Raw genomic sequence first — 14,196 nt, forward strand, 5'->3', positions numbered from 1 at the left:
ACCAATTCAGGTTAACAACAGACTTTTCTGGGTGGAGATAAAATAGAATCTGAAGAACAAAAATACAAAGCAACTGATCAATGTTCCTTTATTTATATCCTCTGTTTTGACAGCATTTCAGCCTTTTCCTCCTGGAGAACAGTGCTTTGGGATAACAATGTTGTTGGAAAGTGGCAGTGGGAACCCAGCTCTGAGCAGCAGAAGGTGGGCACAGAACCTCAGTAAGGCCACTTGGATTTCCTGCAGATTTGATCCTTGGTGTGATTGGGATCAGTGTGCGCAATGTCCTGGCCTGCTGCCCTCCCAGGAGAATGAAACCAACCCCACCAACCTCAGCAGACTTTGTTCAGCAAACTTATCACTGAGAACAGCCCTTGCTTGGCAGCACAGAGCAAAACTTGCCCTTTAGAGGCAATCAATTATGGCACATTCCTAAAACATCTTATTGTTCTTGGAATCTGCTGCAAGGGGAGACCATTTCATCTGACCTTGAACAGGAGGCTCTAAAGAGCAGGCTCTAATCTCAGAAACACTGAGGTAAACCTGACACCAATCAGTGGAGCTATTTTGGATTTTCAGACAAGAAAAACCAAGCAGCATGGCAAGAAACAAAACCGTGAGTGTTTCCTAGAGAAAGCTGAGTTAACTCTGCCCAACCAACCCCTCCTTGTTAAATAACATCCAATGCCACACTCTCACTTTGGAGGATCCACAATCCACCCTCCAAGGTGGTCTAACACCACGTCAATGGTCTTGCTGCTGCTGTGGCATCATCTCTCCTCAGGACTACCAGACATTGCCAGTAACACTCTTCTGGGCAGAACACACAGCACCCACTCCACAGGGCTGGCAGTGCCAGGCAAGGCACAGGGCAGGGGTGTTCTGGGGTTCTGGGGTCATCAATGGCCTCCAGCTTCTTATCCCATATTGCTTGGGACACCATTCTACCTGGTTTTGGACTGGTTTGCATGAGGTGCTGGGACCAAAGTGAGTGATGAAGTCACGGCTCCTCTCAGCAGAGCCATTGGTGGCACATACCTTGTCACACAAAGCTGCAGCTGCCCAGCCTGTTCTGAGCCAGCTGTGTGCATCTGGCCCAGGGGCAGGAGAGGTGTGAGGCCACACTGACACTGACACAGGAGCTGGGGCTGGAAACCTGCAGAGCTCTCAAGGTCCAGCCTCCAAATCGCAGGCTCAGAGTCTGAAAGACACAAGTTTGGATAAGAATCCATTAGACCCAGATTTAAAGGATCAGGATCCTCTCTCATGCAACACAATACTCTCATAAAAGCACAAAATATACAAACCCTACAACACAGATCTAATGTTGTTCTTCCAGTCCTTTAGTACTTTAAATCACTTACAAATGTAGACATGACAAAACATTCAGAACCAGACAGACTTCTTGGCTGCTGCTATTGTCTTAAATGCCTCAGCTCACAGGAACAAGCCACATTCTGTACAAACAGGCTGAATTTTTAAAGATGTCTGTGATCACTCCTTAGGCTTTAGCTGACCACAGTACAGCTGCAAGTGGGAACCAGAAACAGGCTGGGGATGCATTTAGGTACTAGAATAGCCATAAAGAAATTAATTTTTAATATAACACAGTCAGGCCTATGTGTACACACAGCACAATATTTATAATAACAGAAACAAACAAAGCGGAGGGCTCAGATTGCTTGAGCAAGGCAGAAGTATTGTCTCATTTTCCTAAAAGCTCTTGTCTTCACACTAACATGTTCCATCTGGCTGGGGTCTGACCTCAGCAGCCCGGCCGGGCCGTTCATGCTCCTGTCCGTGCTGTTCCCATATAAGGGGATGTCTCTTCGGGGAGCCGGATTCTCATTCGCTCAGGTTGGTCCCTCTCAGATTTGCTGCTCTCTGCGGCCGAGCTCTGTCACAACTTTGCTCGGCAGCATCGGCACAGCAGTGGCTGCAGAGGGAGGAGAAGGGCAGGAGGGAGCAGTGAAGCTGTGCCTGCAGATCCAGAGAGCTCTGGATTGTTGATTTCCATCCTCCTTCCTCCACAAGTCACCTCTGCAGGATGTCTTTGCAATAAGCAGCTTCCACAAGACTTTCCCAAGCTAAATAAAAGACAAATTCTATCCAGAGAACTGGATGGAACTGTAGAGCTGAACTCTTAGAGCAACTCTCACATCAAACTTTCCTTCAAAATCTGTATCATTCTCCATGCAAATTAATTTGGAAAATATCCCCAGAATTATACAGTAAGTAAACTGGAACACTGGCCCTCGAGTCTGTAAGACTTGATTCAGACAGCACATCACCCAAACTGAGATAACTTAAGACAAGTTAAGCATAAACAAATCTCAGCTGCTTCCTGTAATATTTACCCAAGGCTGCACTGGGAGTTTATAATCTCTATCTGTGAAGATTCTCTTGTGATAAAGAGGTCAAGGCACTGAGCTAAGCCTTGATTGTTTTCTTTCAGGCAGTAATTGTGAATATTCAGATTCTGTAAATGCCAAGCAGCAGGGACAGCCAGAGGGCTGCATGCATGGAGAGCACAAACCTGGTGCAAGAAAGGATCATGACAACATAAAACTTTAAGGGTGATGAGATCTCTCTCACTTTCCCCAAGTTGGGAAGTCCCACAGAACTGGGCTCCAATGTGTGATTTTGCTCCTGCCTCCAATCACTTGAGCTTTCAAACACAACAAGGTCAGCCAGTCCAGTTCTAACAAGGTCTGGTCATAGAGTCTCCTTTCCCAGAGTCAGAACAGACTTCATGGGTTTCCATCTCACCATCTCTTTTTCTTCTTATCTTGGCATTATCATCTAAAGTTTTCATCCTTCCTCTTCTTTAATGTAAGAGACACGAGAAGAGGGGAATGTTCCTTTCCTCCTGGGAAGGTGAGAGGATTGGAATGGTCTCAATAGAAAGTAAAACCTCAGAGCAGCACCCAGCCCAGATCCCCCTCCACCCTGACCACAACTGCCTTCCCCTCAGCACTGAGGAAGAAAGGATGAGGATCAGTGTTTACAGAAACAGAGTTTCTCCAGGATTAAGTGATGGGGAACTCACAGGCACCTCCATCAGAAATACTATTCTCATCTGCCCTCTCTGTGTTCTACATGCTCAAAATACTCATCGGAGAAAACAGTAACTGATACCAGGAAAGCATGACAAAGGAAAGCAGATCTCTTCTGGGAACTTGTAGGTAAATACGATTCCTAAAGGTCAGTATATGGACTGAAAGCACAAAGGGAACATGATCTGGTTTTAAAGTTCAAATCCAGGAGTCAGGAGACTTGGATTATGTTCCTGGCTCTAGCACAGCTCTCATGCCCAACCACAAGGCACCCGTCCATCCCTTCTGTCACTTCATTTAACCAGTTAAGAGCTCAGACATTGATCAGTGTCATTTCCCAGCCTTCCTGTGAAGACCAATAAATGTTATGAAATTATTGCATTAAGCATTTTCAGTTTCTCAGAAGGAAAAGAGGAGCTAATCTAAGTTAGTCGCAGTGCTTAGAATTGCAAAGTATTACATTTATGGTTGCTACTTACAGAGTCAAATTCTGCAGTGATTTACAACCTGTGCATTTCAATTGGCACCAATTTAACATGACTCACTGCATATTTTAATCCATCATCTGGGGACTCACATGGGATTCTAAGACTATCCAAGAACCTAATTGAAATAGCAGAGAGGCTCCAAAATCCAACTATTTCAGGCCTAAGCATGGCTTTTGAAGGATCTGCGAGAACAAACTCGCAGACTGAGAGATTCCATGAGCAAGTTTGACTTTAATTTATAGTCTGGTTTGGACTGTTTGGTGTTTTTGAAGCTGCTGTCCTTGTTTCAGATTTATGCATTACGTATTTATTGCTGCTTTGAGGCACGCTGACAACTGATGCTCAGCCTCGAGGACATAAATTTGCCATTTTCCCCAGATGAGGCCTGGGCCCAGGACTGGCTGTTCCTGTTCCACACGGATCCTCTGCACACCTTTCCATCTCCAAGGAATTAAGTAACCATTCACCTGACACGTACATCAGCCACACTTGACATCCCTTTGTGCTGTCAAAGGCTGCCAGAAATCTTAATTGGGTAACTGCAGCAATCTGTTTGTACATCTCCTACACATGCGACAACAACCTCCCTCAGAAGGAGCCGCAGAGCCAAGTTTATCCTCCAGAGGCTGAATCTCGGACCTATTTCTGCCACTGCTCGCACTCGTTCCGTGAAGGAGCCCCACGAGAGCCCTGCCCTGTGCCCCAGCGCCCTCAGCCGCAATTCCCGGGCCGTTCGCGGCGGGAAGGGGACGGGACGGGGCTGCGGGGCGCAGCGGGAAGGACTGACCGGGGCACGCTGTGGGGACAACGGGAGGGCTCCCAGTGCGGCGAGATCCGCGCTGCCACAGCCGGCTGTGAGGGCAGCGATCCGCGGTCCGCCAGAAGAGCCCGGTGCCGGTCGCTGTCCCGGTGCCGAGTCGCTGTCCCCATACCGTTGCGGGTCCCCTCACAGCTCGGCCGCGCCCCTCACGGCCAGACCACGCCCCCGTGGCTCGGCACCACCCCTCCACCCTGAGCCACGCCCCCTCAGTGCAAGACCACGCCCACCCGCCTAGCGGGCCCCGGCCCGGTTCGCGCCGCTCGGCGGTAACGCCGGAAGTGACGCCGCGCCCGTGTCCTGGCAACCGTCCCCGCGGTAACGGCGCGCGCGAGGCTCCGGTCGAGGCCTCCCCGCCAGGGCCCGGCCCGGGCCCCGATCCCGCAGCCCAGGCCCGGGCCCCGATCCCGCAGCCCCGCCCGGGCCCCGATCCCGCAGCCCAGGCCCGGGCCCCCATCCCGCAGCCCCGCCAGGGCCCGGCCCGAGCCCCGATCCCGGCACCGAGGGGCGGCCGGACCCGGTGACCGTCCCCCCGGCATCTGCTGTGTGCCCTCTGCAGAGGCTTTCCCGGGCCGCAGCTATGGGTGACCAAATGCAGGTCATTGTTGAGAAGCTCAATCAGGAGCCCTTCAGGAAGAACTACAATTTGATCTCGTTTGACTCCCTGGAGCCGCTGCAGCTGCTGCAGCTGCTCAGCGATGTTCTGGGGGAGATTGACCCCAAGGTAAGGAGCGCACTCAGGCTGCTCACACCTCCTGAGGGGGCCTGACACTGGAATTTGCTTTTATTTAGGTCTGGCTCAGTATAATCCTGCAGTGTTTGTCTCACCAAAAGAAGCTTGTATGAATTTTCCAGGAAATAAATGTGCCTGGCAAGAATCCTTCCTGCCTGTACGTCTGAGTGCTCTTGGCAAAGCAGCAAATGCAGCCTGGGGCAGGGCGGCAGCATCCCTGCTCCCCAGAGGCTGATGGCGATGTTTTTCCTGTGAAATGAAAGATCTTGGATGTTTTTCCTGTGAAATTAAAGCCCTTGGTTCATACTGACAATCGTGTTCAGTCAAAGTCAGGCTGTGTCCTGCACCCAGGGCAGGAGCTGTTAAAGAACTGAACCTCCTGACTGTGCTGGTGCAATGGAAATTAAATCCCAGTCCTGGGAGGCTGCCAAAAGTGTGTGTGAGATCAGAAGGGACCATTCACACACCTGGGGAGTGGGTACCTGTGCCAGGATATCCGACTTCCAGGGTGGATGTGGTCAGTGTGACTGCACAGATGAGGTCTCACGAGCAGGGAGAAGAGATTCCTGGAGTAAATTCACAGGAAAATCCATTAGAAGGGAATTGAAGTTTGGTGATTTAAGTGATGTTCTGTAAAGAGCATCTCACTATTATCTGGTATATTAAAAAAGTCAATTCTTTCGGTGTTGCCAGATAACTAACATCACTTGGACAAACAAGTTTATAAAAAAAATAATAATATAATTGATGGTAGGAAATAATATAGCGTTATCCTAAAAATTAGTAATTAATTATTAAATCGATTGTTTTATAATAGTTACAATAATTTTTACTGTATGAATAATAATAAAAAAGAATAATTACTTATTTACTTTTAAAACCCGTTCAGCATGCTGTGGACATCAGAGAAGAGCTGCCAGAACAAACAGCTAAAAGAATGCTGAATCTGCTTGGAATCCTCAAGTACAAACCTCCAGGGACTGTGTCTGACCTGTGAGTACCTTTTTGCCTACAAATCACGTTAAAATATCTATTTTGGGTTATATGGTACTGACCTTTAGTTCAGGTGAGCACAGCTCCAGTGTCCCCATGGATGTTGGGATGGTGTGGCTCCAGCTGGGTGCTGTCCCCGGGGATGTTTTGGGGTTCCATGTGGGCGTTGTTCCCGTGTCCCCGGGGGTGTTTTGGGGTCCCAGCTGTGGCTCCAGGTGGGCACTGTTCCCGAGGATGTTTTGGGGTTCCATGTGGGCGTTGTTCCCGTGTCCCCGGGGGTGTTTTGGAGTCCCAGGTGTGGCTCCAGGTGGGCGCTGCCTGCAGTGGCGGCTCGGGCCGGCAGAGGGCGCCTCTCGGCCCTGCCCGGCCCCGGTCCCGGTCCCGTTTCACCTGTGCCAGGTGATCCCAAATCCCCCTCGCTGTGCCGGCATCCCCCAAAGCTGTCGCAGGAAACGAGGAGCTGTCACTGCTGGCTTTATCCTTGTAGTGTTTTACGGCGTTTTTATCTGACTCAAGGCAGAAGAATCGGGAGCCTGAACTGCAGACTTCCAGCTCAGAATGGGTTGGGTTGGAGGGACTTTAAAGATCACCTGTTCCAACCCCTGCCATGTCAGGGACACCTTTCACTATCTCACGTTGCTCAGAGCTCCATCCAGCCTGGCCTTGAACACTTCCATGGATGGGACAGCCACAGCTTCTCTGGGCACCTTGTGCCAGGGCCTCAGCACCCTCACAGGGAAGAATTGCTTCCTAATTTAAAGCCCATTGTCACTGTGAGGACATTCCCATTGTCCTGGTAAAAAGTTCCTCTCCATCTCTATTTTGTGCTCCCTTCAGGTTCTGGAATGTCAAAATCCCTCAGCCTTCTCTTTTCCAGGCTAATCAAACCCAAGCTTCATCATGAGCATTTTCTCTTCTAACAGCATTACAAAAATCATTAGGCAAGTGGAGAAGGAATGTCAAAACATTGCAGATTTTTTGTTCCAAGCCAGCATTCTTTTGTTTGAGATTTACTGGCATTTTCTCCTGGTTGGTTCCATACAGGAGTGCATTTCGCCAGGGGCTGGTTACTGGAAGCAAAGCTGTAATTCATCCTGTCTTGCACTGGCTTCTTCAGAGGACCAATGAGCTCAGGACCAGAGCTTACCTGGCACGTTTCTTGGTGAAGCTGGAGGTGCCAGCAGAGTTCCTGCAGGATGATACTGTGGCTGACTTCAACAAACAGGTACCATTCCTCATCAGTGCCAACGTTGCACCTTGATTAAAGTGCCAGTGGGAGGAGGGAAAAATGAATCAGGGAGTTAATGCTGGCATACATGTCCAAGTGAGTTATGTTAAAAGCTTGTTGGAATCAAGGATAAGCAAAAATTCATAATAAAAAGTTGATGTCTTGACCACTTTTCTTCCAATAACCCTGAAATTATGTATTAATAAGGAGCATTGAATTAAAAGGCCTTAAGCCCATTAAGCACTAGGTGCCAAATAATGTTCAGAGCCATTTTGGCGTAGACAGACTTTTAGTTCTTAATTTTTGAGCAGGTTTGAGGGTTTTTTTCTATGAAATATGACCTGGATATTTTTAACTTTATAAAATTACCACTTCAAATAAGTCCAGGAAATGTTATGACCAAAAGTCGATGTCTCCTAATTGTCCATTGATTGTATTTGTAGCCATGATAGTCCTGTGATAGTATTTGATACCCAATATTTGTATGAGCCTTACCCCACTTCTGCTTTAACCATTTATTTTTTTGTCAATAAAGAAAAGATTCCTTTTTCTCTGTGCTGACATTCCTATTTATTATGTTCCCACTTCTTTTGTGAGCATTAAATGTTGATTTTAGATAGTCAGACTGGGTGGGTTTGAAATGTAAAACTGGAAGTGAACCAAAGTTTTGGGTTTATTATCTGAGGTACATATTTACTTATTTTTTCCCAGTTTTCTGTGCCTTTTGTTCTGCTAAACCACAGTGGGTTTGAGTGTTTGTAAGAGGTAACCTGATCTGTTAACTCTGCACCAGCAAAGCTGAACACTCTCACTGAGACTTGACTAAGCCTTTTATTTTTTTGTTACCTCTAACAATATTGGATTTATACCTTGAAATAACTCAGCAGAAGTAGCAGGGAGAGAAAGGAATGCAGATTGTATGTTTTGTTCAGAATGTCACAGTGTTAATGTGTATAAATATCCACCTCCATAATTTCCATGACGTAAGATGTGTTCCTTTTTGGGATTACAGTAATAGAACCAGCTCATTAAACTAATACTCTGCTGATTAATTCAAAACAGGAGCTGGGGTAATAGAATGCCTTACTGCACTATAACATGACAGTGCAAATATTTAGATACTAATGAATTAAACAATTAGCCTGAATTATTTAGGTACAGTCTTGCAATGGTGTCTTTTAAGGGAAATTTCAAAAAGGAGAGTTCAGACACCTTTTAACACAGTTAAGTTTTGTGGGTGTGTAGAATCAAACTAAAATGAACTCTTGTAAATTACTTATAGAAGATACTCAGCCAACCTTCCCAGCTGTGTTGTGATTTAGACATTGGATTGCCTGCACTGTATAATTTAAGAAATAAGCAACTTCAGCATTAATCTCATTGTTCAGGCTTCAGTGATTTGCTCCCAGGTGCCAGAGATCTCTTTCCATGTTGGACGCTGGGTGGTTTTTTGGTCATTTGAGTGTGTCCCTTATTTCAGGTGCATGTGGAGCACCCAAAGGGAAAAGTGAGAACTTTATTTTTTGTTATGATCCATCAAACTCTGCTCTGTCTTGTTTGAATCCTGCCATTAGCCTTGAAATTTCATGTTCCAATGGGGAAAAGTCTCATGGAATTCCTCTTTTGACAGAGATAGAGACACACAAAGGAAAACTCTTGGACACCATCAGTGGGAGTGCAGTTGCTCAGAGACCACCTGCTCATTTTCATTCTTGTTAAAGGATTTCCAGAGTGCACAAGGAGCATAATGGAAGCCAGTTGGGTTTTACTCCTGCATTTTCTAACTGGTTCCTCCTCATCCAGCCTGTGCATTCCTTGTCACACCATTATTTGCCACTTAATCCAGCTCTTTGTGATTTTATCTTCTCCTTAGCCATTTTATTGCTATTTTTTTGAATTCCTTCCAGCTTGTCAGTGTGTGCTTGCTACTGAAACAACCAGAACAGAGCAGAGTGCTCTGGCTGCTGCTTCCCCAGGGTTTTACAGAATGGAGGTGCTGCTCTGATGCCTTTGTTTGAACTGGCCTTTGCTGTTGCCATTTGGTATTCACCTTTCATATCAACTGCTCTTTCCAGGAAGTAAAAAATGACTTGATACTCTCCTTTTAGATTTCCCCATCTCATTGAAGGGCTGTTTCTGTGGAGATAATCTTTCCTTCCACCACAGCTCGCGTTTCTCCGAGTTGAATCTAAATTTATTTCCTCTCCATATTTCTAAACTCTTGCTGTCCCCTGTTATTTCTCTACCCACACAGACTTTCACACTGCCTCTCAGTTTAAGATTCCTGGTGGGCAAAGTACTGGTGTGGAAGTAGCACACTGTCTCCTTGTCTCTGAGTGCTGAGCTGCATCTATCAATCTCTGGGATGCTGTGAGGGTTATGCAACGTGGCACAGCCACTTCTCACGTGTGCACTCAGCTCTGCTCTTGGGCCACTCTGGAAACTCAAGCCCCATTGCTTCCTTCAGAAGTGTTGTTAGAGCAAACACTTCCTTTTGGGGCTGATTTATATGTGGGATACACAGATGTATAGTAAGAGAGAGTAATTTGTTAATTTGTGCCTCTTGGGTGACATTTTCCTGTTTTGCAAATACATTGTGTATTACAGAAGGTGAAAATACTGAGGAAATTGTGAGGTTCTGATTGTCTCTTCTAATGGAAGATAATGCACTGTAATGTATTTCTGCTTTACAAGTTGACAGGCTTTTGCAATGAGAAAATGCCTTTTTATCTTATTTTCACCATATTTCTATGTCTACATTTACTGTCTTAGTAGTAAAACAGTGTGTTGATCTGAAAATTCTTAGACACAGAGCTCATTCTGCACAATTTCCATTTCATTTCACAGTATGAAGAACTCATGGAAGCATTTAAAAACCTACATAAGGAGCACGAGCAGCTGAAAATATCTGGTTTATCCACTGCAGAAATAAGAAGGGTAAACAAACTCCACAATTTTTTCTTTAGTTGGTGTTTTGCATGTCAGTTCCATGTTTGTTGGCTTTGTGGACAGTGTGGAAGCTGTAGAGGCCAGAGCTGGTGGGCACTGCAGCTGCCTCTGGAGCTGCTCTCTGTTGGCAAACACAAAGTCCTCGCTCTGTTTAGAGCTGAGATTTCTGAGCAGATTGGGGAATGAGGCTGCCAAGACTCTGTGCAGCATGATTTCCAAATATTGGAACTCCATTTCCTCTGAATGCAGACTGATACAAAGCCTTTGCTTTCCTGATAGCAGCTAATAATTCCAGAGGGTGTTGAATGAATTATGAGCTTAAGTCAACAGAAATGATGAACCCACGTGGCTCAAGTGTTAAGCAGAGATATTTGCTCTGTTTCAGCACAATAATTAAGCTTGTGTACAACTTTCCAGTGGACACACAGAGAAGCCAAGCAAATGTTGAGATAAGGCCTACATGTGGAGAATTCATTTTCCTTTCTCTCATAACTACCGATCTGCAGAGCCCTGCTGTTGCAAAATAGGACTAAAGGAGAATAATAATAATCAGATCCATGTTTCAGCACTAGAAAATGTTTCTTTTAAGACAGTTTTAATACAAGAAGTGGCAGCAGACATCTCTCATAAGCAACTTCATGCAAATTGGTCTGCCAGGAATTGGGTAATGCTGATGACATTAAGAACATATGTCAGACTGCATCAGATGTTGAATTCATACTGATTCGTTCCTTGGTGGTTTCTGTTTGTTTGTTTTTATTTTAGAGAAATCCACCTGCTTTTATTTTAAATGTTCACTGTAATACTCAAGGATGCAGATGAAGAATGTTAGCATAAAGAGAGTGGGAACTGTGGGGGAAGTAAGAGAGAAGAGAGATTGGAATCCTGGATCTTTGATCATAGATCAATAAAATTACAGCCGCCTCCGTGTATTCAGGGAAGAATTCTGATTTTCATATTAATTTGAAGAGAACTTAGTCCAATCCAATATACATGGGGAATAAATTAATTTTTTTTTTCCTGCTTTTTAGGACATCAGTGCAATGGAAGAGGAGAAAGATCAACTGGCCAAAAGAGTCGAGCGTCTCAAGAAGAGGGTAATAAGAGAAGTAACACTCCTACATTTCAGTGTCATAATCCTTGGCCTGCAACTCCCATTTTGGAATGCAAACAGGGATTAAGATAAACACACTGTATGTCTAGGAAGGAATCAAGTAACTAATTGACCTACAGGGAATCTCCCCAGGCGCTGATCCAGAGCTTTTAAGAATCTCGAGTCCAGTCCTTTGCTGTCATTTCTGAGTAGTAACGTGTATGGAAGGGAAGTGCTAAGTGGGCTTGTGAGACATCTGATCTCTTTAATGTATTTCTCAGCTATCTGACAGCAACATGCACTATTTATCCACTTGCTGTAGGTGGAGACAGTACAAAATCATCAACGGATGCTTGAAATAGCAAGACAGCTTCGCTTAGAGAAAGAGAGAGAAGAATCTCTGGCTCAACAGAAACAAGAACAGAAAAGTCAGGTACTGGCATAACAACACACCTGGTAAAGAGTTGTTGATGTTTGTTTGGGAATTGTGCATTTTAAAAATACATCAGGAACAGCAGTAGATGGGAGAGTTTCTCCCAGCCCCAGAAAATAAAATTCCATTTAAAAGATCTGTGTACATTTTAAGGGAAGAGGCTTGATCCTGCAAGTTTTGAACACCACAGTGAAGGTACTTGGCTGCCTCAGCTCCCACTGACATCATGCTTTAGCATTCCCAGGAAATGTTCCATGACTTACTGCTGGAGCACCCAAAGGGAACTCTTCACATTTATGATAGTGAGCAAATGTTTCCTTGGTTTGATTTCTATCTCTGATCTGCACGAAGGTTGCAGGGGCTCAGCAACACAGCAAGTACCTTGTATTTTCCTGGGTGGGGGCAGTATGTATTCAGGAGCAACCTTGGGATTTAGCCCCTGAATTTGGGAAAAATGATGTCCTGAGAAGCCCTGGGAGCAGCTGACATCCAAGAGTGGGCTTTATTCTGTCCTGTGTTGTCTAAACAAGATACTTCTATAGAGTCCAGTGCCATTTTGTTACACTGACTCACCAAAGTCTGTAGCCTGAAATCTGAGAGCTTTTCCTATTAAAATGGGAAAAGCTTTCAGATTTCTGATATTGCAGCCTTTGTCTGGATGTGGGATCAGTGGGAATCAGTGGCCTCTCAAGCTGTTGGGTCTTTGCTGGAGCCTGAGTAAGATCACCACTAAAATGAATGTGATGTCCAGTTAATTCCAGTTCTTACTGCACATCTCTCTAAGTCACAGAAATGCAAATCAGCTGGGACTTGTTTGGCAGGAAGCTTTCCAGACTGCTCCTGGGATGGACAGTGGATTGCTGTGACAACTCAGCTGCATTGCAGGATAAGCAGAATTATCTGCTGCAATCCTGATTCCTGCTGCCTCTTGTTGTTGTTGTAATGCTCAAGCCACTCATATTTTTGGTTGAAAAATGTTGGATGAATTTCTGCCATCAGAGAAAATATCACTTGGGAGAACAAGAACACTCTTCTCAATTAACAGGAGGGAATATCAAGTAAACCCAGGCCAAGTGTTGAAAATCTGGTCTGGCACGTTTCCCTTGTGAAATAGAAAATCACCAGGCATTAAAGCTGGCGTGGTTTGTGTTTGGGGCTCTGTGGGTTGAGTTGTTTGCACGTGGATTTCCAAGGCATGACCCTGTGTGTGTCCAATTGTCTCTCCAAAGTTGTTCCACACGGAGCAGAGGCTGCAGAGAGCCCAGGTGCAGCTGAAGGAGATGCAGCACATGGTGGCAGATTCCAAACCAGAAAGTGAGTAGGGCTTTTCCTGTTCCATCTGAGGTTAGTGTGGTGCATAACATGACATAGAAAGGTGTATAAAATACTTCCAAAATGATAGAATCTGACTACTTCTCCATTTCAACTTAGTAAACCAAGTTATTGTCCTGCTCTTTCAAGAACATTTACTATTTCAGTTGCATCACACAACTGCTTTGCCAGCTCTTCTGAGTTAAAGGATTTTTCTCATTCACCACCTCATAGCATTGTTATTACTTTATAATTTTACTTTGATTTTTTAATGATTCTCATCTGCCACTCAACCACAAGTGGAACTAAAGGAGTGTCTGAACCATCTCACAGGGACTTGCAGTGGATTTTATAACTGTTCCTTTTTTGCAGTAGCTATCAGAGAGTTTATACAGCAAAGCTGTGTCAACAATTCTATTTCAGTTCCTGGGTTTTTTTAAGGCCAATGGAAACTCGATGGGTTCAGTTCACAGAAGCAAAGGTAACATAATAAAAAGCCAGTAAATATGTCATTTAATCATTGAGATGAAAATAAAGTTAACATATTTAATTTCCTTATCTCGAGTCCTGCTTGCAGGGGAAAAAAACAAAAAGTATTTAGATGTTCCCAATCAAAGCTTGGAGTCATTACTTAAGAAAACTTGTGTTGAAATTTTGCCCAAACAAAGACCTCAGGACTCAACTTTGTAATTGCTTTCCCCAGTTACAAAGGCACTGCCTGTAGCAGCAATTACAGAATGCCAACTGTGGGGTTTTTTTAATAATTGAAATTAGGTGACCACAGTGCACTGAATAGGTTCCATTTATTTTAAAAGCTTTGTTGGTCTACGAGGTAGCACAATTTATTTCATTTTGAAGATTCTCTTTGGCTGCAGTTTGGTACCTCAGCTGCCTGCTGGTATCAGCCCTGTCTGCTGACAGGGCAGCAGCTGGATGTTCACTGGCAGTCAGATCCTTCCCTTTAAAGGAAACTTCCTGCATTTTTAATGTTCAGGTGTTTTTACTTCCTAAACAAGATAAAATGTTCAGAGTTGTTGCTAACAAGCAGAAGCTTTGTTATTTGTCTTATGGATTTGATTACTTCACTTTATAATT

At 44.9% G+C, this 14,196-nt stretch overlaps 1 protein-coding gene across 2 annotated transcripts in view; it reads left to right on the top strand.

Annotated features, from left to right (window-relative positions):
• Nucleotides 1–4,817: 4,817 nt before the first annotated feature.
• The window catches only part of IFT81 (intraflagellar transport 81), a 36,577-nt gene continuing 27,198 nt past the window's right edge, over nt 4,818–14,196 (top strand). For both annotated transcript variants that reach the window (XM_054288824.1, XM_054288825.1), the window contains exons 1-7: nt 4,818–5,085; nt 5,984–6,087; nt 7,132–7,312; nt 10,163–10,252; nt 11,296–11,361; nt 11,680–11,790; nt 13,020–13,104. In XM_054288824.1, the coding sequence (XP_054144799.1) occupies nt 4,942–5,085; nt 5,984–6,087; nt 7,132–7,312; nt 10,163–10,252; nt 11,296–11,361; nt 11,680–11,790; nt 13,020–13,104 (781 nt within the window). In that variant the 5' untranslated portion in view covers nt 4,818–4,941. The remainder of the gene's footprint in view (nt 5,086–5,983; nt 6,088–7,131; nt 7,313–10,162; nt 10,253–11,295; nt 11,362–11,679; nt 11,791–13,019; nt 13,105–14,196) is intronic.

This window comes from Melozone crissalis, unplaced genomic scaffold (genome assembly GCF_028551555.1).
Source record: "Melozone crissalis strain CALT ecotype California unplaced genomic scaffold, PUWL_Pcris_2 ptg000063l_1, whole genome shotgun sequence".
Lineage (NCBI taxonomy): Eukaryota > Metazoa > Chordata > Aves > Passeriformes > Passerellidae > Melozone > Melozone crissalis.